Source organism: Melozone crissalis, unplaced genomic scaffold (genome assembly GCF_028551555.1).
Source record: "Melozone crissalis strain CALT ecotype California unplaced genomic scaffold, PUWL_Pcris_2 ptg000106l_1, whole genome shotgun sequence".
NCBI classification, from domain to species: Eukaryota; Metazoa; Chordata; class Aves; order Passeriformes; family Passerellidae; genus Melozone; species Melozone crissalis.
Window position 1 is genome coordinate 1,544,279 of NW_026535883.1, and position 27,321 is coordinate 1,571,599.

The window sequence follows — 27,321 nt, forward strand, 5'->3', positions numbered from 1 at the left end:
ATGGATGCAGGCTGCACCACATTCCTTGAACTTCTTACAGTATTCCAAAGGGCCAGAGAGGTCCTGTGGCTTCCTGGACAAACCCAAGTGTGAGCCTGAGCTGCTGAAACGTGAGGAGCAGTGGGGCTGGTTCCGTGCACGGCGCGGCCACATCCGCATGCTGACCCTGCCGCGTGGGAGGGACAGGAGCTGCAGAAAACCCTGAGCTGCCTGAGGTGACTCCTTCTCGGCCCAGGGACTGTGTGACCCTCCTGATGCAGCTGAACAGCCCAGCTCAGGGCTGTTGATAAATCCATCTTCATCCGTCCGGCATCACCCAGCTCTGTTGGATATCATATGGAAATCTCTGAGTTGGAGAGGGGACATGTCCAAAGCAGTCACTTGAGCCTCTTTTTATTGTGTTTCTGGTGGCTTGTAGTGTCTGTTTGAACCTCATTTGCAAAGTGTGAAACACCAGAGTCATGTGGGAACAGAAACCATGGGGTTCACAAGGTCCAAGGCAGCAGAGGACTGTAGACAGGATGGGTTTCAGCTCCTCTCTTCGCTGTCCCATCGTCCTGCATTCTGATCTTGTCCAGCTTGTTCTTAATGAATGGAAAGACTTTGTCCCTCAGTGCCTGCACCTTTCCACAAAAGCAGTCCCATTAAAACCAATTTCTGCTCTTCCTTTCAGGATGGGGTTGTTTGGCAGCAAAAATCAGCTGATGCCCAATGAGAAACACACTTCTGGAGGCAACCCAAAAAACAAGGGCAAACCTCCTCCTGCCCCACCCAAGGTAAGCCTGCAGTTTTGTGTCCTTCTGGGATCCCACCACAGCTCAGTTGGTATCTGATGAGGTGATGCAGGCAATATTTAGAATCACAGAATCACAAAATTATTTGGGTTGGAAAGAACCTGAAAGCCCATCCAGTTCCACCCCCTGCCATGGGCAGAGACAACTTACTTTATCCCAGGTTGCTCCAACCTGGCCTTGGACACTTCCAAGGATGGGGCAGCCACAGCTTCTCTGGGAAACCTGGTCCTCCCTTTTGGACAGGGGTGGGAAGGGCTCTGAGGAACCCTTATATGTTTCAAAATAAAATCCTATGTATTGAAATATCTTCTCATCAGCACTTTGAAACCCAAGCTGATGTTGCTGACTTGCAAGATGGGTCAGATTCAGGCTAAGATTCAGAGTTGCAAACCACAATGGAAACTTCACCACTGTGAGTCCTCAGCGGGCTCAGAGAGGAGGGTCTGCAGGCAGTCTGTGCTGAGAATCAGAAATGCTGAGCATCTGCTGCTCCCTTTGCATTCCCTCAGCCTCTGCTGGCATGGACACAGAGCAAGAGGGAACTGGGGAAGGATCTAGGAGACCTCAAATGACAAACTTGCTTAAACTTTGTAAGTCACTTTGCCTCTGTTGCTGTCCAAAGGACATGAAGCTGTTTTGTCTTTCCTTGCCCCTGCCAGCCCTGCAGCCATCACAAGAGAAACTCGAGATGCAGCTCTCATGTGAAGACCATCTTGAGCCCTGGGAGAGGGGAGGAATTGCAAATCAATGCTTTTTATGACAGCTGGAGATGTTTTTCACTCCTTTACTTTCATTTCTGAGTTCTCCCACGGCTATTCAGTCTGGTTTTCATGACAGCAGATGTCAGATTGACCAAGAAGATGCTATTTTCCTAAATTTCATTCTCTCCAGCTCACTGGAGAGGAGCCACTATCAGTATAAATACAGTATCACTGGCCACCTTCTGCCATTCGTTATTTTTTGCCACAGGCACTCAGCTCTCACATGTCAGGGGAAATCCAAATTTCTTCCACTTAAATGAGAAATGGCAGCAGATGAGCAGCTCTTCCACCCCACACTGCTGCTGAGGTGGGGTGAAAGGATGGTACGGGCAGAAAACACGAGGTCTTTTTAGTTCTGTTGTCTGTATTTCACCACTTTTGCATGTGTATAAAAATTTCCAGTGTGGTCAAACACCCACCATGGGCACTGTGAGATGGGTGAAGGCCAATTTCAAGCAGTTATCCCCCAAAACAGGGTGGTTCCATCCCAGCTCACTTGGAATTATCTATGATCTACAATTTGCCAGTTCCAGCAGCAGGGCCAAACCAAACCAGGAGCAAAGTAAGCATTTTAAAATTGTGCCCAGATGAGCTGCAGCAACTTGTTGCTATTTAATTTCACAGTCTGCAATTTGCTCCTGAGGGACAGTGGAGGGGCAGCTGCAATCTCTGCTCTCTGTGACCAGTGACAGGGCCCAAGGGAACAGCTGGAGCTGTGTCAGAGATTTAGTCCCAGTTGGGATTTGGGACTAATTCCCAAATTGGGAAATTTTCCCAATTGGATACTGGGAAAAGGTTCTTCCCCAGAGGGTGCTGGGCACTGAGCAGGGTCCCCAGGGAATCTCCAAGGCTGCCAGAGCTCCAGGAGCATTTGGACAATGTTCCAAGGCACAGGATGGGATGGTTGGGGTGCTGGATCAATGATCCTTGTGGGCCCCTCCCATCTCAGGAATCATAGAATTATTGGATCATAGAATATCCTGAGTGAATATCCACAAGGACCATCGAATATTCCATGATTTCTACAGTTCTCTGATTAATTAGCTGTTGCAGTCACTGCCTCTGTTTTTTTAATGTAATCTTGAGCAAAGGATATCACACACCCATGATCCTTGGGACAATTATGGCAGACAGCATCTCTGGTTTTCTGCTTCAAACAACTCTGCAATTGCCATTTCTCAATTGCACCATTCATCTCTCACCCCTCACTGATCCTAAATCTGGCATCAGCGGACAGGGGCTGGATGGAGCAGGCTCCAAGTGAGGGGGCAGCACATTTCTGCTTTAACTCCGAGGGAAGCCAAGGCTTATTGCAGCTTTTCTGTGAGGACAGCTGCGAACACCTCATGGCAAAATGTGCTGAAGCCATCACAGCTGTGGAGCCAGGCACAGGGGCTGCAGTGGTCTCTGGACCAGACTCCCACTCGTCTGTGAAGCTGAAATCAGTTCTTCCTGAAACACAGCAAAGTGATAAATATCTCCTTTTTCCTTTCTATTTCTATTACAGGGGAGACAAGTTATCAACAGCCCTCATCTAAACCAAGCCTCTGCACAAGGTAAGGCTCTGTTTTCTTTGCCTCCCCTTGGGGTTTTGCAGGGTGGTGGTCCCCAAATGTCAGGGTTTGAGGACGAGCCATCACATCACAGGCATGTGGTTTCTGTATTTGCAGCCGTGCCAGGCAGGGAGTTTATCAGAGTGGCTCAGAAAACTCAGTTTACATCACCAAGTCCTTGCAGCTGCCAATTTTCCCTTTGCTGATCAAAGAAATCCAGGGGGAAGAGCACTCCCTCTCCTTTGGAAGCCAGGTGATTTTTAAGGTCTCCTCCAATCCTGTGATTCCATGATGGCTGGAGAAAAGGCAGATCTGAGCCTGGAGCTGTGTGAGATTCCTCTGCCCTGTCTGCAGTGTGACAAGTCATGGATGCTTTATCCAGCCAGCTGAACATTTCAGAGGAAATAGCAGGCATCAGAGAGCCCAGAGAGGCTACAAAGAGAAGGAGAAGAAAGGGAAGAGGATAAAAAAAGGATGCACAGAGCCCCTGCCTGGAGATGGGCTGTTGGCTTCATCCACCTCTGCAATTATCTGTGGGTCACAGATGGTGTTTGGAGATTATTGCCTTTTAGCAGGGAGCCCTCAGCCCCCTCTGCCCGGCCTCCAGCAGCAGCTCGTGTGTGTTTTTGTCAAAGAAATTCTGCAGATTCAGGACAGAGGGAGAGATAATTAGAAGAGGGGGAGAAATAGAGGAAGCTTGGAAGGGGCAGTTAGCAAAACATGAAAGTTCTACATGTGGATGAAAGGGTAGGATTAGGGGAGATGGTGTGAGGGAAGAGAAAAGGGGGATGGTGAATAAATGGGATGGATGGAATGACAGTGTTAGGTCTTCTTAGGTCTTAAGGATGGTGATGGAGGGTCCAAACCATGGGCCAAGCACAGGAACTCCTGCAACATCAAAATATCCTTCAAATTTGGCCTTTTTTATGGATATCAAATCTGTGGGAGGTGAATATCTTCAACCACGTGATCTGGGGTGTGTTTTCATGGAAATGCCATTTTTCCAGAAACTGTTTTCTTTTGCAGAATTTTTTTCATGGCACGTTTCCAAGTGGCCGTGCTCTCCCACCTCCCCAGCTGAGCAGAGACCGACAGTTTGTCACAGAATTTTTATCACAGAATTTTTTTCACAGGGTTTTTATCACAGGATTTTTATCACAAGGTTTTTTCCACTCTGGTCAGAGTCAGAGCAGAAATTGTGATCAAGGAGGCGGATTTTACTTCTCCTTCATGCCCAAAGGCAGAAGTTGAAAGATGCTAAAAAATGGATTAAGTACAATATTAGCCATTTTCAGCTCTCAAAACTAATTTTGTTCATTAGATTCAGTTCCAGTTCTGGAAGAATATTCACACTGACAGTCTGGAAAACTTCCTATTTTCTCTGCCAGTGTTTGAGTTTCCTGAAATGATGCTACATCTGACTGTGCCCTGTGTGGCAAAACAGGCTGATACGAACCAAGCAAGATATTTAAGATACCGGAGATCTTCTCCTAAGTGTCAGCAATTCAAGTGAATCAAAAGAGAAAGTTCAAAATCCAGGCAATCACATCGTATAAAAAAAATAAATTCAGAGACATGAATTAAATCCTGTGGGAGCACTTTAAATTCAATCAGGGAAAATTATTGCCTATGGAAGTGGGGCACATGATGTAAAATCAACCCTTTCTTTTCCTGTTTTTTTTTTAATTTTTGTGGGTTTTTTTTTTCCTCTCCTTGCGTTTTGAATTATTTTTCTTTGGGTTTTTTTCTGATCTGGAGTTGTTGAAATTGTCTCACACTTTTCAGCTTTCACACCTCTGTCTCTGAAATCATTAATTTGTTTATTTAAAAAAAACCCCTAATTCCTCCTGATATTATTTGTCTTCATGGAAATAAAACAAAGGCAGGCAAGGGGTGAAGAACTCTGGATTCAATGTGGTGCATGTGGCAGCACCACTCCTTTTTTCATTTCAGGTGTTTCTCCCATGGTGTGAGTCTCCCATTCATTTTAACACCATTCCCTGAGCAACCACAAAGTTTTAAAGGCTGATTTTAAGTCTCTGTAGAGTCAAAATTTTAATTCTGAGCCCCCAAAGCCCCCAGCATTGCAAGGTCCTGGCTCACAGTGGGCCCCAAATCCAAGAGTCCCATGGTAGGGCTGCTGTTTGCTTGCATTGGATGGGCATGACACAAAAAATAGGTAGAATAACCCCTGCCCTTGCCCTGCCAGCTGCTCACAGCTGGATTTAAATCCCACTAATGAAAAGGGCTGGTGGGTTTGGGTGTTTGTCCTCAGGCATTTTAATAACCTGCAACAGTGCAAAGAGTCGAAGTCTCTGCAAGGTCATTTCTTCTGGTGAGGAACCACCACTTCTTCCACCTCTTCAGTTGCTTCTTGCTGACCAAAGTATGAGCAGGACTGAGTTTCAGGGTGTGGAAGGTTAGCATGCTCTGGAACTTGAGGTCTTCTGTGGCATCTCAAAGTTAATGCCGAAATTCTTGGGTTTTGTTGTTGTTACTTGAATGTGGTTTTGAGTTTGAAATGAATGCTGTCAGAAATGGGAGTTTGAACTGAAGTGGGAGAAGGAAGGGTTTTTTCTACTGAAAAAAGGGCTGAGTTTTCAGTGGGAAATTAAAAAACTTCTAATCAAAATGTTTGCCTTGATCCATTTGAGGAGAAAAGGATGAGGGAACTGGGGGGCTCAGCCTGGAGAAAAGGAGGCTCATGGGGACCTTCTGGCTCTGCACAACTCCCTGAAAACAAATTGTAGCCAGGTAGGGGTTGGGCTCTTCTCTCTGGTAAAAAATGAAAGGACAAGAGGAGGTGGCTTTGAGTTGTAAAAAGGGAGGGTTAAATTGGATATTAGGAAAAAAAAATTTACAAAAAGTGTTACCAATCTTCAGATCAGGCTGCCTAGGCAATGGAATCACCATCCCTGGAGGGATTTAGAAGCCACAAGAATGTGGCACTTGGGGACATGGTTTAGGGGTTGCCTTGGCAGTGCTGCATTAAATGGTTGGACTGGATGACTTTAGAGATCTTTTCCAAGCTTAGGATTCAGTGATTCCATCCAGCCCACACCAGGCTGAAACAGAAAGCTGAGCTCATTCCCAGCAGCTTTAAGCCATAGCTCGGTGCACCCAGCTGGCCAACCTGTCCTGCAAGTTGTCACTCACACCATGACCATCCCAAAATGGCCCTAAACCAATGGATGATCCTCTGGGACACCCTGGCACAGTCTCAGCCCTGCTTTGTGACCATGAGGTGGTTGCAAAGACCTTCCATTGAGGACAAGCCAGCAGTGGGTGGACTGGTTGAATCATTCCTCTTGAGCCACCAAACTGGCACTGAGCCTCTGCAAACCCTGCTGGTATCAGACTTTGCTGACAGCAGCTCTGAGCCAGGATGTGTTTGGCTCCCAGTCAAAGTCCTGGGGCTGGCAGCCTTATCTGAGAGCTCCTCACAGCCCCAGCGAGCCTCTCATGGCCTGAGTTGATCAAACTGGTCCAAGGCAGTGTAATCCATGTGTTTCTCATGGGGTGATGGACTCAGGGACCGGAAGAGCCCCTTTCATCATGAGATGGCAGCTCCTGCTAGCTCGGGCAGAGAGAGCTTTTCTTCTGGCTCATTTCAGTGTGCCTGTTGTGGGATAAGAGGTGATAAAGTATTTTTTCAGCATACAAACCCTTTTTGTCTTTGTTACATTCTCTCTTTTAAATTTCATTTATTTTCACTTATGTCAGTTGCTTCGAGATCAAAACTCCATTTTCATTTTCTGGAGTGCACAGCCACCCTGGGCTTGAATATATTTACCCATTTGCTCCTATTTTTCTGAGCACGAGTGTGATCACTGCATTATTTCCCTTTCAAGAGGACCAGGAGGGTGTGTGTGTGTGGATGGCAGGCTGGCTGTGGACACCTCATGCCCCAAACCATTTCATGTCTGAGCAGATGTGTGATAACAACTTTCTCAAGGAGGCAGACAGAGTTTGGGTGCATTGCTAATTCGAGCTGCCTCAAGGGGAAGCCCCCAACCGTGCCAGCTATTTTCAGACTTCAAAGCATTCTCCCTCGTGACTGATCATCCTTTTCCCATCCTGGGAGAGAGCCTCTGCTGGAACCTCTCATGGATCTCCAATTTCCTTCTCAAAAGCCTGAAGGGAGCTGCTCAGGGCTCTGCTTTCCAAAGCTGCCTTTCCTCCCACGCTGACCCTTTCTCCTCCCTAACAAATTGCCATCGGAGCAGCAGCCAGCCTCGCACAGACACAAACCCCAAGTCACCCCAGAGACACGGTTATCTCGCAGTGACAAAGGGCCAGTCTGGCTCTCTTGCTGGTGGCATTATTTGAAAAGGTCACCCAAAGACAGTGGCTTGACAGGCTGTTTTGAAAAATGCTAATAATAGGCTGTCCATCGGTCTCACTGCATTAATTAGGCTGAGCACAAGCTAAAGCCTTCCTGCAGTACAGTTAAATTTTTTTTCTTTTTCTTTTTCTTTTTCTTTTTCTTTTTCTTTTTCTTTTTCTTTTTCTTTTTCTATTTCTTTTTCTTTTTCTTTTTTTTTCTTTTTCTTTTTCTTTTTTCTTTTTCTTTTTCTTTTTCTTTTTCTTTTTCTTTTTCTCTTTCTTTAAATTTTTCTTTTTCTTTAAATTTAAATTTATCTTTAAATTTTTCTTTAAATTTTTCTTTAAATTTTTCTTTTTCCTTTTCTTTCTTTAAATTTTTCCTTTTCTTTTTGTCCTTTTCTTTTTCTTTTAAATTTTCTTTTGATTTTTCTTAAAGTTTTTCTTTCTCTGTAAATTTTTTCTTTTTCTTTAAATTTTCATTTTTCTTTATTTTTTCTTTTATTTTCTTTTTTGTTTAATTTTTTTATTTAATTTTTTTAATTCTGTTTTTCTCCTCCTTGTCCTTCTCCTTGTCCTTGTCCTTGTCCTTGTCCTTCTCCTTCTCCTTCTCCTTCTCCTTCTCCTTCTCCTTCTCCTTCTCTTATTCTCCTTCTTTCCCTCCTTCTCCTTTCTTTTCCTTTTCCACCACAGTGTTTTGGTTTGATTTCTGTTATCCTGCGCATGTGCTGAATCTTTTTATAAACTTTGATTTGCCCCAGAATAGCTGCTCTTTTCTGCTTCAGCAGCTGCGAGCGTGCAGAGCACAGGGGAAAGGTTGCAGCGCTTCCCCGAGAGCAGCCCCGGCACCTCCAGGGTTTGCAAACCAAGAGATTCAGCTCCAGCCTACAGGGATCAGCCTGGGCTGGGCCAGAGCAGCCTGGGGACTCATAAAAATGAGAGAGGGATTTTTTATATGGGCAGAAGGTGACAGGACAAGGGGTAGCTTCTAAAAACTGTTTTAAACTGGCACAGCTCAGGTTTGGGTTAGATGTGAGGAAGGAATTGCTCCCTGTGAGGGTGGTGAGGCCCTGGCACAGGGTGCCCAGAGAAGCTGTGGCTGCCACTGGATCCCTGGAAATGTCCAAGACCAGGCTGGACAGGGCTTGGAGTAATCTGGGACAGTGGAAGGCATCCCTGCCCATGGCAGGGAATGGAACTGGATGAGCTTTAAGGTCCTTTTCAACCCAAACCATTCTGCGATTCATTCACTGCAAGAAAAAGTGTTCAAAAGGGAGGGATGACAAGATACCAAAGCACAGGCCACAGACCATGAGCCCAAGGAGAGCTAAACTCTAGAAACAGCCTCAAATAACAGAAACTGCAATGACTTTGTACTTTTTTAAATCAAAAAACCCCCACATAATTTTGAGTCAAATTCCACAGCCACCATGGGAAATGTTGCAGTTTTCATTTAGCACTGTGTAAAACTCAGGCTGAACTCTGACAGGTTATTTATGACCCTTCCAATTCCACACAAACCCCTTTTTTTTGTTGACACTCTGGGTTTTGTGGACTGGGGGGTGGTTCTGCAGTGTTTTAAAAATACATACACAGGAAATGCTTTGTTGAATCAGTGTTAATCCCTGAGCAGAGCTTGTGGTGACCAGGAAAGCTGGGTTGGTGGAAAGGTTGGATTTGGGGGTGGGAGGATGACAGAGCCCTATGTTTAGGGGCTGAAATGCCCCACAATGCACCCAGATGTGCATCGAAACCCTCAAGAAACAGTCTGGATGCAAAGGAGTTAATTCTTCTTTCAGATCACTTGCTTGTGGTTGCACTGTATGATTTTCCTGCCTCAAGTGACCGTGACCTGGAGCTGGTCAAAGGGGAGAAACTCCAGGTCCTCTCCAAGTAAGTGACCCAGGAGGAAGTTCAAAGATGAGCACGGGGAGGCTGGGAAAGGGGAGACCTTGGGGTCAGCCACCCCTTTGCAGCTGACCAGAGCTGATCCTGTGCCTTGGCTGTTCTCCAGAGCGTGGCTGTGGGTACCCTCTTCTCTCTGCAGGGCGACATTTCCATGGGTCACAGATACTCTGGGGCTGGGGACTGTCCCTGCCTGGGTGGTACTGGGACCCTCTTTGCTGTCACTGCCCGGGGGTGCAGAAGTAGCATAAATAACAACAACAAAAAAAAACAACAACAAGAAGAAAAAACAGGTCCTGTCCTGTGTTTGTGCTGATTCTGCTTCTGCAAAGGATGTGGGTTGGGTGTAGTCAGAGGAAAGGACAGAACTGAGCCAGACACTTGTGAGGTTTCATTTCAACTTCTCAAACTCACCACAGAAGAGGCCCAGTCCATAACAGGGCAGAGGTGAGCTTGGGGCCCCCAGGCCTTGGAGGGCTGCTCCAGCCTTGACTGCTGGAGGTTTGAGGTGGCCTCCAGAGGTGACATTTCACATCCACGTGCCATGGGCTGGGATCTGTGGGACAAGGAGATGGAGAATCCCCTGCATGGAGATGGCTTGGGGTCATCACTAGTGGCTCAGTCAGCAGTGGGACAGCAAGGTGGGGTGTCTGGAACACAGAGGAAGGAGCAGAAAGAACCCCAATGCCCTGTTCAGGAGACAAAATAAACCCCATGACCACTCGAGGTGTGTGGCAAAGGTTTGGGTCTGTGGTTGCTCCACATTCATGGAAAGAGATTGTCACCTCCACAAGTCCCTGAAACACCAAGAGCCTCCAACCTTGTATTGGTGCTTGGGAACCCAGAAGGAACTGCAGAGTGGATTATGGAGTCCTAGTCCCACATCCCCACAACCTCAGCTTGTCACGAAACCTCCTGTGGGCACTCACACCTTCTCCTCTGCTCCCTTTGCAGAGAGGGGGACTGGTGGCTGGCAAAGTCCCTCAGCACTGGGAGGAAAGGATACATCCCCAGCAACTTCGTGGCACAAGTGGACAGTTTGGAAGAAGAAAAGTAAGTGGGAAAGCTTTTGAGAGGCCGACACAGATCTCAATGAGCTCCAAGAGGAGCTTTACTGATGGCAGGAAGATGTCACTGCTGGGCTGGATGGCAGGAGGTGCCATCCATTGTTTGGGATGCCATTCATCCCAAACAATGCTGCCCAAAAGCTCAGAACAAGCTTTTAATCATCATGTTGGTGTGGAAAGGGAGGGTGAGGTTGTTTTGGGGGAAGTGGGCAAAGGTTCTTATCCCATTGATTGCACCCACTGTGGAAAAAAAGGATTTGGGTGGGGACAACAGAAAGGTTATGGTGGCAGTGCCAGGGACCAACCTCTTGTCCCACTGGGCCAGTCCACCCACAAAAATGGCTTTAAATCTCTCACCTTCCAAAAAAGTACCCATATATATAAACTGGGAATCTCTGGATGGGGTGCACTGATCCAGGTCTTGGATCTGCCAGGGGCCAGAACAACAATTGAACAAGAAAACTGAGTGCCAGCACCCAGACCCACAGTGCTGTTTTTTACATGAGCCCAGATGCAGCCTCTCTGCAAGGAAAATCAAATGAAACACTGGAGTCCAAAGAGTTTATTTTGCCTGTAATACAAACAGAAGGAAATTTTTTTCCATGAGTTCTCCTCCTCTAAGGCATTCAGCTCTAAATGATCAGTCCTGCCTGCAATCTCTTCTTGGAGGGACCCAACCATCACTGAGTTCAGCAAATATTCAGCAGGGCACAGAAATGTGGCTGAGACATAACAGTTCTTTGTATGGAATACTGCACATCCCATCTACTCCCCGCACTGTCTGAATTTCCAGGCTGTGAAACAAGTCCAAAGTGATCCAAATCTGGTGTTAATCTACCCAAAACAGTCGATTACTGCCACTTTCCAGCAGATAAAATCTACTTGCTAATAAAAACAGCCCTCAGTTTCACAGTGTAATGATTAATTTAAAAAAAAAAAAACTAACTGGAAAGAATTCTATTTTTAAGAGTTTTTCCTTTACAAGCCATGCTTTTGCCTTTTCTGTCTCCCAGGTGGTATTTTAGAACTCTGAGCAGAAAAGATGCTGAACGGCTGCTGTTGTCTTCTGGGAACAAAGTTGGCTCTTTCCTCGTCAGGGAGAGTGAAACCACCAAAGGTGAGATCTGTGGAGCAAAGGTAATTCCCCATTGTTGCCCAGGCTTGGAATACCTTCAGCAGGGCTCTAGGAGTGAGCTGGGGGTTTGGAGGGCAAAGATTTTCTCATGATCTACTCATTTGTGCAGTTCTGGCTGTGGTAAGAGTGGCTCTTCCACCAGAGTTCATGGCAGAGACACAGGAACACAAATAAGCAGATTTTCCGAAATAGTTTAGGGGTTTTCTTTTCCTGTTCTTCCCAAGGAAATGTCTCTCTCTCTCTTTTTTTTTCCTTTTTTTTTTTAAGATATTTCTACACACTCTAGAAGGAATATTTCTCCTGTTTGCAATAGAAAGTTGCACAGTTTGGACAAAAGTAATTTTCCTAGAGAAAACATGTTTTTCCTGATTGTCTGCAGCAAGGAGAATTCATACAAAACAGAACTTTTGGAAGGAGAGTGACTGGAGCAGGATAGATGGATTTCATCCACTTTACTTCCATATAAACGTCTGATTTTTGAAGAAATTATTCAGTGAGGATGGAAAAGCCAGAGAATGCTCCAACTCCACTTGGACAGTGGATATAGTTATTAACCATAATAGAAAACCATGTAATTTCAATTTATTTGTTCCATGGTATTAATTCATAGACTCTGGAAGTTAGTTTAGGTTTTCGCATGGGAATTCCTTATTGTTTCTTTCCTACTTTTTTCTCCTTGGTTCCTCTGGGCCATCATGTGTGTTTACAGCATGGAGATGCTCATGATGGTCCCATGGTTCTGCTCTGAACCAGATCCATGGATTAGTTCAGAAAAGTGTTTCAGTCTTGCTGTCATTTGGTTCCTTTCCTTCCAAATGGATGCAGGAGACTTTCCTTAACACATGGGAAAAGGTGCTTTGTGTCTTCCCAATAAAATCACAGAATTGTTTAGGTTGGAAAACCTCTAAGATCCACTCCATGAAAGCCCCATGTGAGTCCCAAATACTCAGATGTGTCTCTGCCCTGTGCCTTTTCTGATATTTAGTATAAAATATGGGCATTATTCCTTCAAACTCCTCATCCTCTGAATCATCCAGGTGCTGCCTGAGCACCTTGTGCTTTGGGCTGCCTGAATGACCACATTTGATCCATCTCAGCCACAGCTTCCCCCTCCCTAAAGAGAAAGGGAAAAGACAAAGCCAGGCATCTCCAAATGTGCCATGAAGCTGAATTCCCGGATGTGAAGCACCCTGTGCCCCACCAAGAGATGTGCAGAGCAATGCCACAGACTTAACCCTGCCCTTACAGCCCCACTGTTTGTTCCTGGTTTTCCATCCCCATGACGTGTGTTTTCATTCACTTGGCACATCACCAGCAAAATTTGACCATCAGGGACAAATTTTAGCCACTGGGCTGAGCTAAATTCCACTAATGACTTAAACTGGGAGGTGGTTGCCTCATACTGGGATGTGTCAGGCACAGTGGGATGGGTTCTGCACCCTGACGAGCAGCAGCACCTATTCCCAGCCCATCCTGAGCAGAGTCTCATTTTCCTCATGCTTTGAGATGCAGAAACTCTGCAAATCTTCAGAGCCAACATTCCTCAGAGTCCCCAAAAGGCAAATTCAGCATCCTGGGAAGATGGGGACAGTGTGGGAAGCAGTGAAATCATCGGCAGAGCACTGTCCTTGCCGAAGTTACTGCAAATAAACAAAGTCCCCCTGAAGTACCAATCATTCCAAAAGCTGCAGGAGCACATTCCCCCAGCTGTGCTGAGCCACGTGCTCCTGGCTCCCAGCAGCATTCCTGCATCTCTGCTCCCAGCAGGAGGGACCTCACTGAGCTCAGCCTCTGCATGCAGCTCAGCTCCTGCCCTTCCCTTGGGAAGGATTTGAGGGGCAGCTGAGAGCTGTAGGAGCAGGAAAAGGGCTAAACACATGTCCCCAAGTGCCATATCTACGTGGCTTTTAAACTCTTACAGTGATGGGGGCTCCATCTCTGCCCTGGGCAGATGTGCCAGGGCTGGCCAACTTTTTGATGAAGAAATCGTTCCATAAATTTTGTACTCTGGACTCTTTACCAGCCCAGGTCTGTGCCAGGATGCAGAACAGGTGAATGTCCCTTGAGGCTGAAGAGCAAGAGCTCCTTTTGGCTATCCTGGATATCATCAGAGGGAATTAGGAGTCAATTTTCTGCTGTCACTGGGAGCAGGGACCAGGTTGGATGGGGCTTGGAGCAACCTGGTTTAGTGGAAGGTGTCTCTGTCCATGGCAGGAGGTGGAACAAGATGAGTTTTAAGGACCCTTCCAACCCAAACCATTCTATGATTCTTTGATTCTGATGCTCTGGACTCTTTTGGCCATCCTGGACATCATCAGAGGGAATTAGGAGTCAATGATTTCCATTTTCTGCTGTCGCCGGGAGCAGGGACTAGGTTGGATGGGGCTTGGAGCAACCTGGTGTAGTGGAAGGTGTCTCTGTGCATGGAACAAGATGAGTTTTGAGGACCCTTCCAACCGAAACCATTCTGTGATTCTGTGAAGGAAGAATTGAATCTTTCCCTTCAGTGTCTTCCTCTGCACAGCAGCTCCCAAGGGAACAGTATCTGGCCATGGAGAAGGAAAGGGAAGCTCCACCACGTTCCCTGCAGCAAATTAAACTGTGGCTGGGGCTGAGATGCAGTCATTAGCTTAATGACAGGGTAAGAATTTACTCTGGCAGCTGAGAGATTGGCCCTGACTGTTTGAAAAATGTAGGAGAGTTTAAAGGGTTGGTGGGGCCTGGAAAGGAGATCCTGTGGGAGAAGAGAATTTTGGGTGCAACCACTGGCAAGCAGCGCAGGTCTCCTTTCCCTGCTGACTCTCAGCCCCCAGACACCCCCTTCCAGAGATGTTTTTGTCATCAATTCCTGGATTTCCTTCTGCAGAATCATTTGGCCTCAGTGCAGTTGCCTTCACACCACGTTTGGCTCCTTCCTTGAGCAGACCTCACCCTGTAAAAATCCCACACAAACCCTAAGCTGTGTCCCAGGCACACCAAGCACCCTCCTGGTCTAGTGCCACATGAGCCCAACTCTCTTGTGCTGCAGTCTGGCCTGGGCAGTATTTCAGTCTGTTTGAAATTAAAACAATGTCATCACCCTCAACAGCAATAATGGAAGTTAATAGTAATAATAATAATAGTAATAATAGAAATAATAGCAATATTAATAATTATAATAATAGAAATAATAATAGAAATAATAATAATAATAATAATATTAATAATAATAATAATAGTAATAATAATAATAGTAATGTTGTGTTGTCATCAATATCATATTATTCTTCACAGAATCACAGAATCATTTAGGTTAAAAATGATCTCTTAATATTATCAAGTCCAGCCTTGGGCCTTGATGTTTATTATCATTATTTTGGAACTTAGGGCCACAGAGGAGCCAGCAGAGCCATTTCTTTCCCTTGAGGTTTTATTGCCCCACTGAAGATGTTTCAGGGCTGTTTCTCAGCTGTTCAGCTGCAGGACTGATCAAATCAAAAAGGCTTCTTAATTTGTCTTCTGCCTGACGTTCATGGTGAAGGAAAGGGAATCAGAAGAGTTTTCTCTGCTGAGGAGACCACCACATCAAATTTCAGGTTCTCTGGCTCTGCATTTAAACCACCAGGTTTTTCCATTGATTTTGCACCACCAGATCTGGTCTCTGCAGGAAGGGAGTCCCCTCAAAATGATTGCTGGCACTTGGGAAAATTTTAGACTCTTCCAAACTCTGCTTGTAAAGATTTATGATCACTCCAACAGAGCAAATATCCACAGAGGTGGGGTTTTTTTGCTGCTTTTTATAAATGTGAATGGTTTTCAGGCACAGTGTAGGGAAAACAGCTGGGATGGAGAAACAGCAGCCAGAGAGGATTTTATGTTAATAAACTTTCCCCTCACGTGCAGGATTAGGGTTTCAGACTTGCTGTTGCTTCTTTTTATGATCCTGCATGAACAGATCCCTTTTAAACATGTATAGCCTTGCCTTTTCATTAAAAAAAGCATAAAAAATGGGCAGTTTATCCGCCCAGGTGACATATTAGACTTAGAACAGCCCAGCAGGCTTGTAACAACTCACTCCAGAAATACAATCCAGACAAAGGGGGAAAAAAACGCCACTGCTAAGCTGCATTGAACCACACTGACACAGGCTGGGAGTTCTGCTCTGCAGCAACATCTAGTGATGCTTTTGTGCACTGAAAACCATCCCTGGTTTAGATTCTCATGGAGGGAATAGCAGGTTGGAGTGGTGGGTGGCTGAGAAGCTCCCTTGAAACCCAAAAGGGACAAGATTCCAGATGGGAATCCCTGGATCAGGTCACAAGTTTGTGGCTGAACAAGACAATTCCCCTGAACCCACCTCCTGTTCTCCTTCTTAGCTGAACCACCGACCTTGGCACAAGGTTTAATAATGTTTAATCCAGAGGAAAATGGCTTTAAATGGCTTTAAATTGAAAGAGGGCAGGTTTAGATCGGATGTTAGGAAGAAATTCTTCACTGTGAGGGTGAAACCCTGGCACAGGGTGCCCAGAGAAGCTGTGGCTGCTCCACCACCCCTGGAAGTGTCCAAGGCCAGGCTGAACAGGGCTTGTAGCAACCTGGGATGGTGGGAGGTGTCCCTGCCCATGGCAGAGGGTGGAAATGGATGAGATGGATGAAATTTAAGTTCCTTTCCAACCCAAACCATTCTGATTTCATGATGCTGAGGCTGGCAGAGCTCAGATGGGAACATGGAGCTGTGGAAAGGCCATCCTGACCTGGGGAACATCAGCCTGCAGAGATGCTGCTGGTCCCCACAGGGCTTCCAGGGGGCTGTTGGACACAGCACAGGCAGGTGTTACTCCAGGAAGCCTGGACTGGATCAGTTCAGCTTTGATGAGCTTTTATCCTGTCCCCTTGCCTTGGAGAGAGAAAAGCTGTAAATTCTGGGGGACTTGCCCTGGAAAGGCACCAGCCAGGGCTGGTTTGGATGGAGCTGTTGGTGGAAAGAGGAGGCAACTGGACTGCAGTTTGTCCTCACAGCTCCTTCTGCTCCTTCTGCAGATGCCTATTCCCTGTCTGTGAGGGACAACAACTCTGCCCACGGGGACATCATCAAACACTACAGGATCCGCTCCCTGGATGGAGGGGGGTACTACATCTCCCCCAGGATGACTTTCTCCAGCCTGCCCGAGCTCATCCATCATTACAGCCGTGAGTTCTCTGCCTTCCCTCATGGATTTGTGTCCTGGAAGAGGGGACAGAGGGAGGAAAGGTTTGGGAGACACCACAGCTGCTCACGGGGCAGCTGTGATCCTACAACCAGAACCCATGTCCTGGTTTCCATCTTAGGGAATTGCAAGGGTGAGCTCTGCCCCCAGCCCTAAAGTCAGGGAGTGTCCCCCATCAGGAAAGGAAAGAGGTGAATGTTGCCAGGATATGCAGGTGGATGCATGGGAAGCAGGGTTTGGGATAACTGGGCAGGATAATTTGCTCTTTTTTGGCTCCCTTTGAGCTTTCCTCTTTGATTGGGGCCATTCTGGGTGCCTTGATCCCTGTGGCTGAAGCTTTTCATGAAATCATAGAATTATAAACATTGGAAAAACCCTCTAAACCCACTGAATTCCCCCGGAACTGCCAAGGCCACCCCTAACCCACATCCCCAAGTGTCACATCCACACAACCTTTAAACCCCTCCAGGGCTGGGGGCTCACCACTTCCCTGTGTGGTTGTGGAGGTTTCCATGGGTTGATTCCTCCTGGATGGAGGAGGAGGAGGTTTTCTCTGCCATCCCACTGAACTCTCCTGTGCTTTGTCCTCCTGCAGAGAAAGGGGATGGGCTGTGCCAGCGCCTCACAGCTCCCTGCACATCCCTGGTTCCCCAGAGACCCTGGGCCCAGGACGAGTGGGAGATCCCTCGGGAGGCCCTGAAGCTGGTCAAGAAGCTGGGCAGTGGGCAGTTTGGGGAAGTGTGGATGGGTAAGTGGAGTCCCTTCCATTCCAGGGGAAAAAAAAAGACATAAAGAGAGGAGATGGAAAACCCTTTTATTTCCCTAAGGCAAGACTATTCCAGGGATCCTGAAGGACAAACAAATATTTATGGACACACACACAGGATCCCTGGGAAGGACTGGACAGCTCATGTTTGTAGAGAGCAGGGGTTGAGCAAGGCTTACACAGGGGATGGGTGTTGAAATCTCTATTTACTCATCTCTTGGGATATGCCCTCATTCTTCCTGGGAATCCTGGGCACAGCTGTAATGATGCCAGTGATCCTAAGTCACTACACCCAGTAGGGTACCTGGGTGACATTTTCCCACTTTTTCTGCCTCCCTGTTCCACTTTTTAGCCCAGATCTCCATCCCTGAGGCCCTCCTGCCTACTGCTAATCAGGAGGAGGGGAAGTTGGGGGAGCTCAGCTTCCTTTGCCGCCCTCTTTGTGGTTGCTGGTTGCCTTGGAAATGGAGATTGTGGACAGGACCAGGCTGAGCTCATGTGCTGACTGCTCAGTCCTGCCTTTTTGGCTGCATTTGGATGATTTGAGAGCCCAGCTGGTGAGAGGATTTCACTCAGAAAGGGTCTGGGAGGGCTGTGTGAGAATGGGCTCACTGCAGGGACCATCCCTGATGCAGTCTCATGGGTGACAGCTGTGACAAGTGTGTCCCTTCTCCCCTCACACCTGCTGGCACTGGGATTTACCACGTGTTACTTCATGAGGGATTCAAGCTGTTCCTGTGGTCTTCTGCTCCATGAGCTCTCCTTATCACACAACCCCACATGAGCCTGCAGAGAGCCCAAAATTCCTCAAAACACCACAATCTCCCTGCAGGGAGCCCAGAATTCCTCAAAACATCACAATCTACCTGCAGATAGCCCAAAATTCCTCAAAACACCACAACCTCCCTGCAGGCTACTACAAGAACAACATCAAGGTGGCTGTGAAGACCATGAAGGAGGGCAGCATGGACCCTGATGCCTTCCTGGCAGAGGCAAACCTGATGAAGAAGCTGCAGCACAACAAGCTGGTCCGGCTCTACGCCGTGGTCACCAAGCAGCCCATCTACATCGTGACAGAGTACATGGCCAATGGTAAAAACCCTCCTGGAGCTCTGTGCTGGGCTTCTCCAGAACCACTTTGGTGATCTAGCCAGTGCTCCCGCGCAGAATGAGGGTGGGCAGGAGGGGTTGTACCAAATCTGCAAGAAAGTGACCCAAAAGTTTGATTCTAGTACAGAAAAAGACTTTCTGGGTGATGAAAAAACTTTGGTGATGCTCCATTTGAAGAGTGTTTAAAGTTCTCCTCCCCACTTTTCTCACCGGAAGTTTGTTTCAGGTTTTTACTCCCTCCATGGTGAAATTATCCTTTCTTTTGCTCCTCTTGTTTGGAACAGTTCAAACTATGAATGCCCAGAAGTTTGCAGCAGATCTGTGCAAAACAGATGAGAATTTGGGCTGTTTGAGAGCTTTCCTAATGGAAGATACTCCAGTGGACACCCACTCTGGCTGCTCAGATTTCCCTTAGCATGGAAGCAGATTTGATGCATGTATTCAGAGAAGCACCAGGGAAAACAAATTTATAGATTATTCAGAAGAGTGACAGCAGTCTCTCCTCTCCTGTGCTGCAGGGTGTTTGCTGGATTTCCTGAAGACAGAAGAAGGAAGCCAACTGAATCTCCCCAAACTCATTGATATCTCTGCTCAGGTCAGTGAACATTCAATGGGAAAAGGATCCAAGATTTGTTATAACTCAGTGAAATTCTCGCAAGCCTGCAGTCAGTCAGAGCAAAGGTTTCCTGGAGAAGAACAGCTCCTCCTGGTGTGCTCCCTTAAGGATTCTCCTCATCCTTCTCTGTCCATGTGCATATCAGTTCTGTCCTTAGGGCAACACTCTGATGGCTTAGTGCAGGGCTAGAGATCTGGAGTTTGGGGTTTTTTGGAGGGTGGTTGAAATTTTTTCGGTCTGATTTTATTTATTTTGCTTTTCTTCCTTGCTGAGTAGGAAAAAAAGTTTATTTTTCTTTTTATCAAAAAAGGAGAAAAAGCTCAACAAAGAGACTTCCAATGCAGGACCACCAATCCTGCCCTTCTGAGGATGAGGCATAAAGGATGTTCTAATCCTCAGATATGGGAATATTGCTCTTCAGGAAAACAAACTTTTTGCCTTTAAGCATCCCCAGGCTGCAAATCCTCATAGCTGTAGCAGCAGCTTGAAATTTTAGTCCAGAAGTGCCTCTAAACACAAATAGGGCAAAATTAGGGAAACCACATGAAGAATGAGAATGGCTAAATCACTGCACTTTGGTCACAGACAGCTGTTGACAGAATCTGGCTCATCCAGAGCAGAGTCAGGCTAATTAGGAAATATTGGCCAAAAAAAATAATACCCTGAAGCATCAGACTGAATATGGGATTTATCCATTAAATCACTCATCTTCTCTTGTCAAAGGAAACAATGTGCAAAGTTTACTGGTTCCAGCCCTTATATAGAGTTGCTTTTTAATAAATTAACAACTGGAAAATCTTAATATTTGAGGGGATGGCTTATTATAGTGAAATATTTTAATTCTTGCTTTAACCAGAATGAAAAGATTTAAATGCTTTAAAGCAGTGCCACCTTCTGTCATTTTTATTTTGAATTTTCCATAAGGGTGCAGAGAAACCTCTTTCTGTTCCTTCCCTCTTCACTACTGATAAATTTTCCATCTCTGCAGCTTCATCACTGTTGTCTGTGAGATGCTATGGAGACAAATGCACACTCCCTGTTTAGGTTGTCTGACTTAATTACTTCTCTCCTTCCCTCCTCTCCTGAAATCTCCACTTCCCTCCCTCCACCTTTCATTGTTTCATTCCCTCTCTTGAAAAATACAGCCTGTGGTTTGTGTTAAATTCCTGAGGAAAAGGAATTAATTATTTTAATTAATTAATTAATTAATTCCTTATTCCATATTACAGAGCTCTTGGGGTTAGTGGGAGAATTCCCCAGAAATTGGCAAGGTGCATTTCTGTGCAGGACCAGAGCAATCTCTGGGTGACTCAGAGCAAAGATTTTGGTCAATGTTACAGAATTATGGAATCATGGAATGGGTTGGGTTGGAAGGACTGAGAAATCATCTCATTCCGATGCCTTGTCATGGGCAGGGACATCTCCCACCATCCCAGGTTGCTCCAAGCCCTGTCCAGCCTGGCCTTGGGCATTTCCAGGGCTGGTGGGGCAGCCACAGCTTCTCTGGGCAAACTTCATCACCCACAGGACCAGGATAATTGAACATAAACCAAACCCCCACACCCCAATCATGCAAAACCCACAGAAGTCACCCTCAGCATGGGGCAGGAAGGATTTTACCCATCCCTGAGGCATTGGCATCAACTGGAAGAACAACTTTCAATCCTTCCCTCTCCCAGCCCAGCACCACCTCCCCAGAGCAGGGGCTCTGACATCCCCTGGGTGTCTCTGGGAGGAGGAGCAGCAGGAGGAAAGGGCAGTCTGCTGAGCTGTTTTGCAATCTGCTTATCTGTGGTGTTGGGGTGACATCACAGCCCAGCAGGCGCCCAACCCTCTCGAGCGCAATTTTTGATCCAATGACATCCGTGTGAGTTAAAATTAGAACACTCTGGGCTGATACACTCAATCCTGTGGTCAGTCTTGAGGGTAAATGCTTGAAAACATTCTGGGCTGGAACGGGCTGAGCACCAGGTCCTATCTCATTAACATCAGGACAGGAAATTACATCAATTCTTCCATTTTCCACTGCAGAAATCAGCCCTTGCACTAGAGGGGTGTTGACACAGGTTAGAAATGCAGCATTGGAAAGTATGTGTGAGTATCCTGTTTGAAACCACATGTGAGTGCAGAGGCTCATGTGAATCTGCATGGAGTGGAAAATTGCACTGCCCTCACCCACAGACACTTTAAAGCTTTAATGGTTGCTACCCCTTGCTGGCAGGGGCTGCACACGTCCACTCACCTTCCCAATAAATGCCCAGTCCAAATCTGAGACTCAACCTGGCAACCTCTGTCTTCCATCCATCTCCCTTTTCAACCCCCAGCACTCATTAATGAAATGTTGCTGCTGTCATTGATAGAGGCTCATCACACAACAGGTCCCTCAATTAGATTTTAGGAATAAATTCTTCTCCATGAGGGTGGGGAGGCCCTGGCACAGGGTGCCCTGAGAAGCTGTGGCTGCCCCTGGATCCCTGGAAGTGTCCAAGGCCAGGCTGGACGGGGCTTGGAGCAACCTGGGATAGTGGAAGGCGTCCCTGCCCATAGCAGGAGGTTGGAATGAGATCTTTAAGGTCCTAAGGTCCCTTCCAACATTTTCTAATTCTGTGATTTACTAGTTTGATTTTTTTGTAGTTTTTTTCCCCTTTTTTTAATTCACATATTTAATGGAATGGTTATGACTAAAATGCCCACTGGAGAGGAGAGACTTGTGGCAGAAACTGGGAATCTAGTGATGTGGTTTCAGCTCTCGCTGCAGACACAACTCAGGTCAAAACAGAGAGTGGTGCTTCTGTTCTGCTTCACTTGGCTGCTCAGGATGGTAAAGCTGAATATCTGCACCTGTATGAGTGCAATATCTATTTATTTACCTGTCTGCTGATCCACCTGTCCATCCATCCATCCATCCGTCCATCCATCCATCCATCATCCATCCATCCATCATCCATCCATCATCATCATCCATCCATCATCATCATCCATCCATCCATCCATCCATCCATCCATCCATCCATCCATCAGCAACATAGGCACATCCATGCTCACAAAGAGACAACAGCAACCCCATAAAAATGCTGTGCTTTGCAAATGTGTGTGAAAACCACCCAAGATGCTATGGGGAGGTGATGATGAAGGTGTGCTCTTCCTCCCCTCCCAGGTGGCAGAGGGCATGGCCTACATCGAGCGCATGAATTTCATCCACCGGGACCTGAGGGCCGCCAACATCCTCGTGTCAGAGACGCTCTGCTGCAAAATCGCCGACTTCGGCCTGGCCAGGCTCATCGAGAACGAGTACCTGGCACAGGAAGGTGGGTGTGGGTGTCCTTCCCAGCACTGCCCTCATCTCCCACCCTCCTACTGAAGGGGTCTCTGGTGTTGAGATGACCCCGAGGTGTTGGAAAGTCTCTTTTTCCCAGCCCAGAGACCGAAGAAGAAGGCAGAATTCTTTGGCTCTGGTTCTCAAGGTTGTTTATTTGCTCTTATCTATTGCATTGTTTCTCTGACCTGCTGAGATCTGTCCAGCACGTCGGTTCATGGCACACTGACCACCTTGGGGCAGTGTTATCTTTTTATACTAAAAAGTACGTGTACTTTATTTACCATAACTTCCCAATACCTATAATCTATGTTAGACAGTGAGCTTCTACTCTAAATCAATCTAAAAGTGCCACCATCACAGCAGAAGATGGATTCCAAGAAGAAGAAGGAGAAAGGCTGGACACGCCCAGATTCCTCCATCTTGCCTCCTGAACCCCCCATTCTAAAAACCCCAAAAATCTACTTTTCACCCCGTGACAAACTATTATTCTATTTAAACTCTGTTGACTTGTAATTCTTCATATAAAGGTGGTAATTGTTTTTTCCATGGGTCAAGATCAAAGGCACAGGGGTCCAAGGTCTCTAAGCCCCTTGGCAGGGTCTCGAGTCCCCCAGGGCAGCCAGAGGAATTTCCTGGGTTCTGACAAATACCTATCACCTCTGTTAGACAGTCTGTCTCTACTCTAAACTAATCCAAAAGTGCCACCAACACAGCAGAAGATGGAGGTTAGGAAGAAGAAGGAGAAAGACTGGACACATCCAGATTCCTCCATCTTGGCCCCTGAACCTCCATTCTAAAAAAACCCAAAATTCTATATTTTCACCCTGTGATAAATTCGCTATCATTCTACTCAATCCCTTGTGGCTTGTAACTCCTTGCACAAAGTTGATAATTGTTTCCATGGGTTAAAATCAAAGGCACAGGTGTCTTTGACTCCATGCCAAGGTCTCTGAGCCTCCTGCCTGGGTCTTGAGTCCTCCAGGGCAGCCAGAGGAGTGTCCTGGATTCTGGCATCCTATCCCCAGGAATGCCAGGATACCAGGCTGGCATCAGGCAGAGGGCAGGAGAAACAGAAACACCCAAACCTCCAGTTCTGGGAGAGGCAGCAAGGCTTGGGGGCTATAAAACCAACTGAAAACTGCAGGGGGAAATGGAAAACAACTCTTTTGGTTCTGTTTGGGGGATTCCTGCTGCCCTTCCAGAGGAAATTTCACCTCTGCTAATGAAGGCTGCTGCCCGTGGCCAGGTTTTTGCAGGGATTCAGTCCAGAGGGAAGGAAATAACAGAGCTGGAGCCACAAATCTGGATCCAGCAGCAGCTTCCAGGTGTGCCAGGCAAACCAAGCCCTGACCACATCAGGGCCCTTCCACAGCAGAGGGACCACACAGAAAACAATAAATTACAGAATCTTTTGGTTTGGAAAAGTCTTCTGAGATCATCCCTGTACTGAGCTCTGAGTCCGAGGTCAGGCATGAGATCAAATCATTCAGATTGCAAAGGGACTCCACAGAGCATCAGGGAAAGCAGCAGAAGGGACTGAAATAAAACAATTCAGTCACTGATAAGTGACACTTAGCAGAAGATTTTCAAATTTTGGAAATCTGTCCACTTCTAGAGTTGGGATGAGATAAAACTCCCCTTAAAATATACCCTGAGGAAAGGAAATTTAATAGTTTTTGTGGGCTTTTTAATAAGATAAGAAACATTTCTTTCAATTTCCTGTCCCCAAGATACTTTTTGATACAAATCATATCCATTTCAACTTGCAAAACTATTTCAGAGCAGTAAAAGATCCCAAATGTAATTTGGAAACTGTCATGAAGGGGAATTTTGACTTTGCTACAAATTTTTAAGGCAGTCTTATCCTTAAGAGAAGCTTTGATGAAATCAATATAATTCTGTTAATAACCAAAGGATTCTGTTAATAACCATCAGCATTTTTCCAGCTAGCTTTGCTCTGGAATAACACCTCTCCTCTACCTGCTTTGAACAATTCTCACTTCATATATTGCATTTCCCAGCCTTGCCCCTCAGAGTGTGATGTGCAACAACTGAGGTGCTTATTTCACACCCTGCAGTTGGATTTCCAGTCCTGGGAGGATGTGTATAAATAAAAATGTGGTTTCCTCTGCAGTGTAACATGATCAGTTCCCACTTATCAAGGTGGTTTTGCTGTTGGTTGTTGTTTTTTTGGGGTTTATTTTTAGCTAAACTGAAATTGCAACCTTTTGGTCATTGCTGTCCACAGTGCATTAAGCAAGAACTCGGTGGACAAAATAAAAAGGTGTTTTTTTTGGTTTTAATAACACTATGCAGCTTTAAGGACGGAGGAATTTATATTTGCTGCTATATTTATGCACTTTTGATAAAACAACCCCTTCTAATAAGTGATTTCACAGAATCACAGTGTAGCAGGTTGGAAAGAGACCTCAAGGATCATCTGATACAATTTTTCTTGGCAAAAGCTAAAGAAATTTTATACAGAATAAAATCCTACTGTTGTTGTCCCATAATAAATCTGCCAAATTAGTTTTGAATATTCCATCCAGCTCTGGGATGGAGCAGATCCCAAGGAAGATGTGCAGATAAGATAATCAAGAATCCAAAAAAAGAACCAGGGATCAGTTTGGGGGAATTCTTGTGCCTGTGAGAGGTGAGGGAATTGTTTTAACTCCAGGACTTATTTCTCTTTGTTTTCTTTGGGACAGGTGCCAAATTTCCCATCAAATGGACAGCTCCAGAGGCCATTAACTATGGGGTTTTCACCATCAAATCTGACGTGTGGTCATTCGGGATCCTCCTGACAGAGATCATCACCTTCGGCAGGATCCCCTATCCAGGTACAGGATCCCTTATCCAAGCATGGGAACCCTTATCTAGGCACAGGATCCTTTTTCTGGGATCAGGATCCCTTATCTAGGTACAGGATTATTAATCCAGGTACAGGATCCTTTATCTGGCTACAGTATCACTTTTCTGGGTACAGGATCCCTTATCCAGGTACAGGATTATTTATCTGGGTACAGGATTCCCTATCAGGATACAGGATCCCTTATCAGGCATAGGGTTCCTTATCCAGGTACAGGGTGCTGGGAATGCAGAATGAGTGTCCAGGCACTTCCACACCCAGCTGTCTCTGAATCACAGAATTAAGTTGCCAAAGGTCTCTAAATTGAATTAACCCAGCCAAGGTGCCAAGGCCACCACTGCCCCATGTCCCCAGGTGCCACATTTACACATCTGATAAATCCCTGCAGGGATGGGGACTCCACCACTGCTCTGGGCAGCTTTGCCATTTCTTCTTTTCCATGAAGAAATTGTTTTCAATACCCAGTCAAAAAGTCCCTTGGTGCAACCTGAGGCCATTTCCTCTTGTTATCTGAGAGAAGAGCCCGACCCCCCTGGCTGTCCCCTCCTGTCAGGAGTTGTGCAGAGCCACAAGGTCCCCCCTGAGCCTCCTTTTCTCCAGGCTGAGCCCCTTTCCCAGCTCCTCCTGGTGCTCCAGCCCCTTCCCCAGCTCCATTCACTTCCCTGGACATCTCCAGCCCCTCAATGTCCCCCTTGTCACAAGAGCTCCTTCAAGCTGGCTTTCCTTCCCTCAGTTATCCCTGTGCAAAGCCAAACTCAGAGAGGGGAATCAGGGAGGGGACAGAGTCATGGAGAGGAAGCAAACCCTGAAGAGAGATTTCCAGAATTCAGGAATTCCAGATTCAGGGACCACCTCAGCCCCTCCATCCGTACCTGGGTGTGAACTTCGGGCAGCACAGACCTTCCCCCCTATCCCGGGTGCTGAATAACTCCTGCTGGGCTGTGTTTCCCCCCATAGGAATGACCAACCCCGAGGTGATCCGCAACCTGGAGCGGGGTTACCGCATGCCCTGCCCGGAGTCGTGTCCCGGCGAGCTCTACAGCATCATCCTCAAGTGCTGGCGCAGCAACCCCGAGGAGCGCCCCACCTTCGAGTACCTGCAGTCGGTACTCGAGGATTTCTACACCTCCACGGAGAAGCAGTACGAGCCCGAGCCGCAGCAATGAGCAGCCACAGCCCCGCCAGCCCCTGGGGACAGCGCTGCACGACAGCCACCACCCGCTGGTGGCTCGGTGGCTCGGCTTTCCCTTCCTCCCATCCGCGCATGGAGATGGGGAATGAGGAGAGACTCGAGGGAGGAGGATGCTGCCAGCTCTGTGGCTGTCGCAAAGACTGAAGAGGTGGCTCTGAGAGGTGGCACAGCTGTGCGCACCTGGCAGGCATCACCTCTGGCAGGAAGGACAGAAAACTCCTTCGTGACCCACCTGGATAGAGAAAAACCCCTCAGCCCCGCAGCTGCAGCTCTGGGAAGAGGGGTCCGTGGCCAGGGTGGTGGTTTGGGGGTGAAGAATCACTGCTGGCGATGCTGCACCCCCTCCATGCCACGGGCAGGGCTGAGAGTGTTTCCTGTCCGCACCTCCTTGGGCCGGGTGATGCCCCTCTCTGCCTCAAATCAGTAATAAAAAACTGGATATGAGGGTTTCCCATTTCTTTATTGAGGTGTCAGGATGGTGTTTTTTGGGGGTGAAGAATCCCTGTCCTACTCTGCTGGTGATGCTGCACCCCCTCCATGCCACGGGCAGGGCTGAGAGTGTTTCCTGTCCGCACCTCCTTGGGCCAGGTGATGCCCCCTCTCTGCCTCAAATCGGTAATAAAAAACTGGATACGAGGATTTTCCACTTCTTTATTGATGTGTCAGGGTGGTGGTTTGGGGGTGAAGAATCACTGCCCCGCTCTGCTGACGATGCTGCACTCCCT

At 46.9% G+C, this 27,321-nt stretch overlaps 1 protein-coding gene across 1 annotated transcript; it reads left to right on the forward strand.

Moving 5' to 3' along the window:
* Positions 1-674: 674 nt before the first annotated feature.
* BLK (BLK proto-oncogene, Src family tyrosine kinase) lies at positions 675-26,570 on the forward strand. The gene is made up of 12 exons (XM_054291720.1): positions 675-776; positions 3,063-3,111; positions 9,231-9,324; positions 10,291-10,389; positions 11,417-11,520; positions 16,558-16,707; positions 17,320-17,472; positions 18,403-18,582; positions 19,119-19,195; positions 22,374-22,524; positions 25,244-25,375; positions 26,362-26,570. Exons 1-12 carry the CDS (start codon positions 675-677, stop codon positions 26,568-26,570), a joined length of 1,500 nt encoding a protein of 499 aa, XP_054147695.1.
* Positions 26,571-27,321: the final 751 nt, after the last annotated feature.

Coding starts and splice junctions, on each gene's coding strand:
- BLK (XM_054291720.1), top strand. CDS start 675: ATGGGGTTGTTTGGCAGCAAAAATCAGCTGATGCCCAATGAGAAACAC. Junction 16,708..17,319: donor GCTCATCCATCATTACAGCC/GTGAGTTCTCTG, acceptor GTCCTCCTGCAG/AGAAAGGGGATGGGCTGTGC. Junction 19,196..22,373: donor TCATTGATATCTCTGCTCAG/GTCAGTGAACAT, acceptor CTCCCCTCCCAG/GTGGCAGAGGGCATGGCCTA.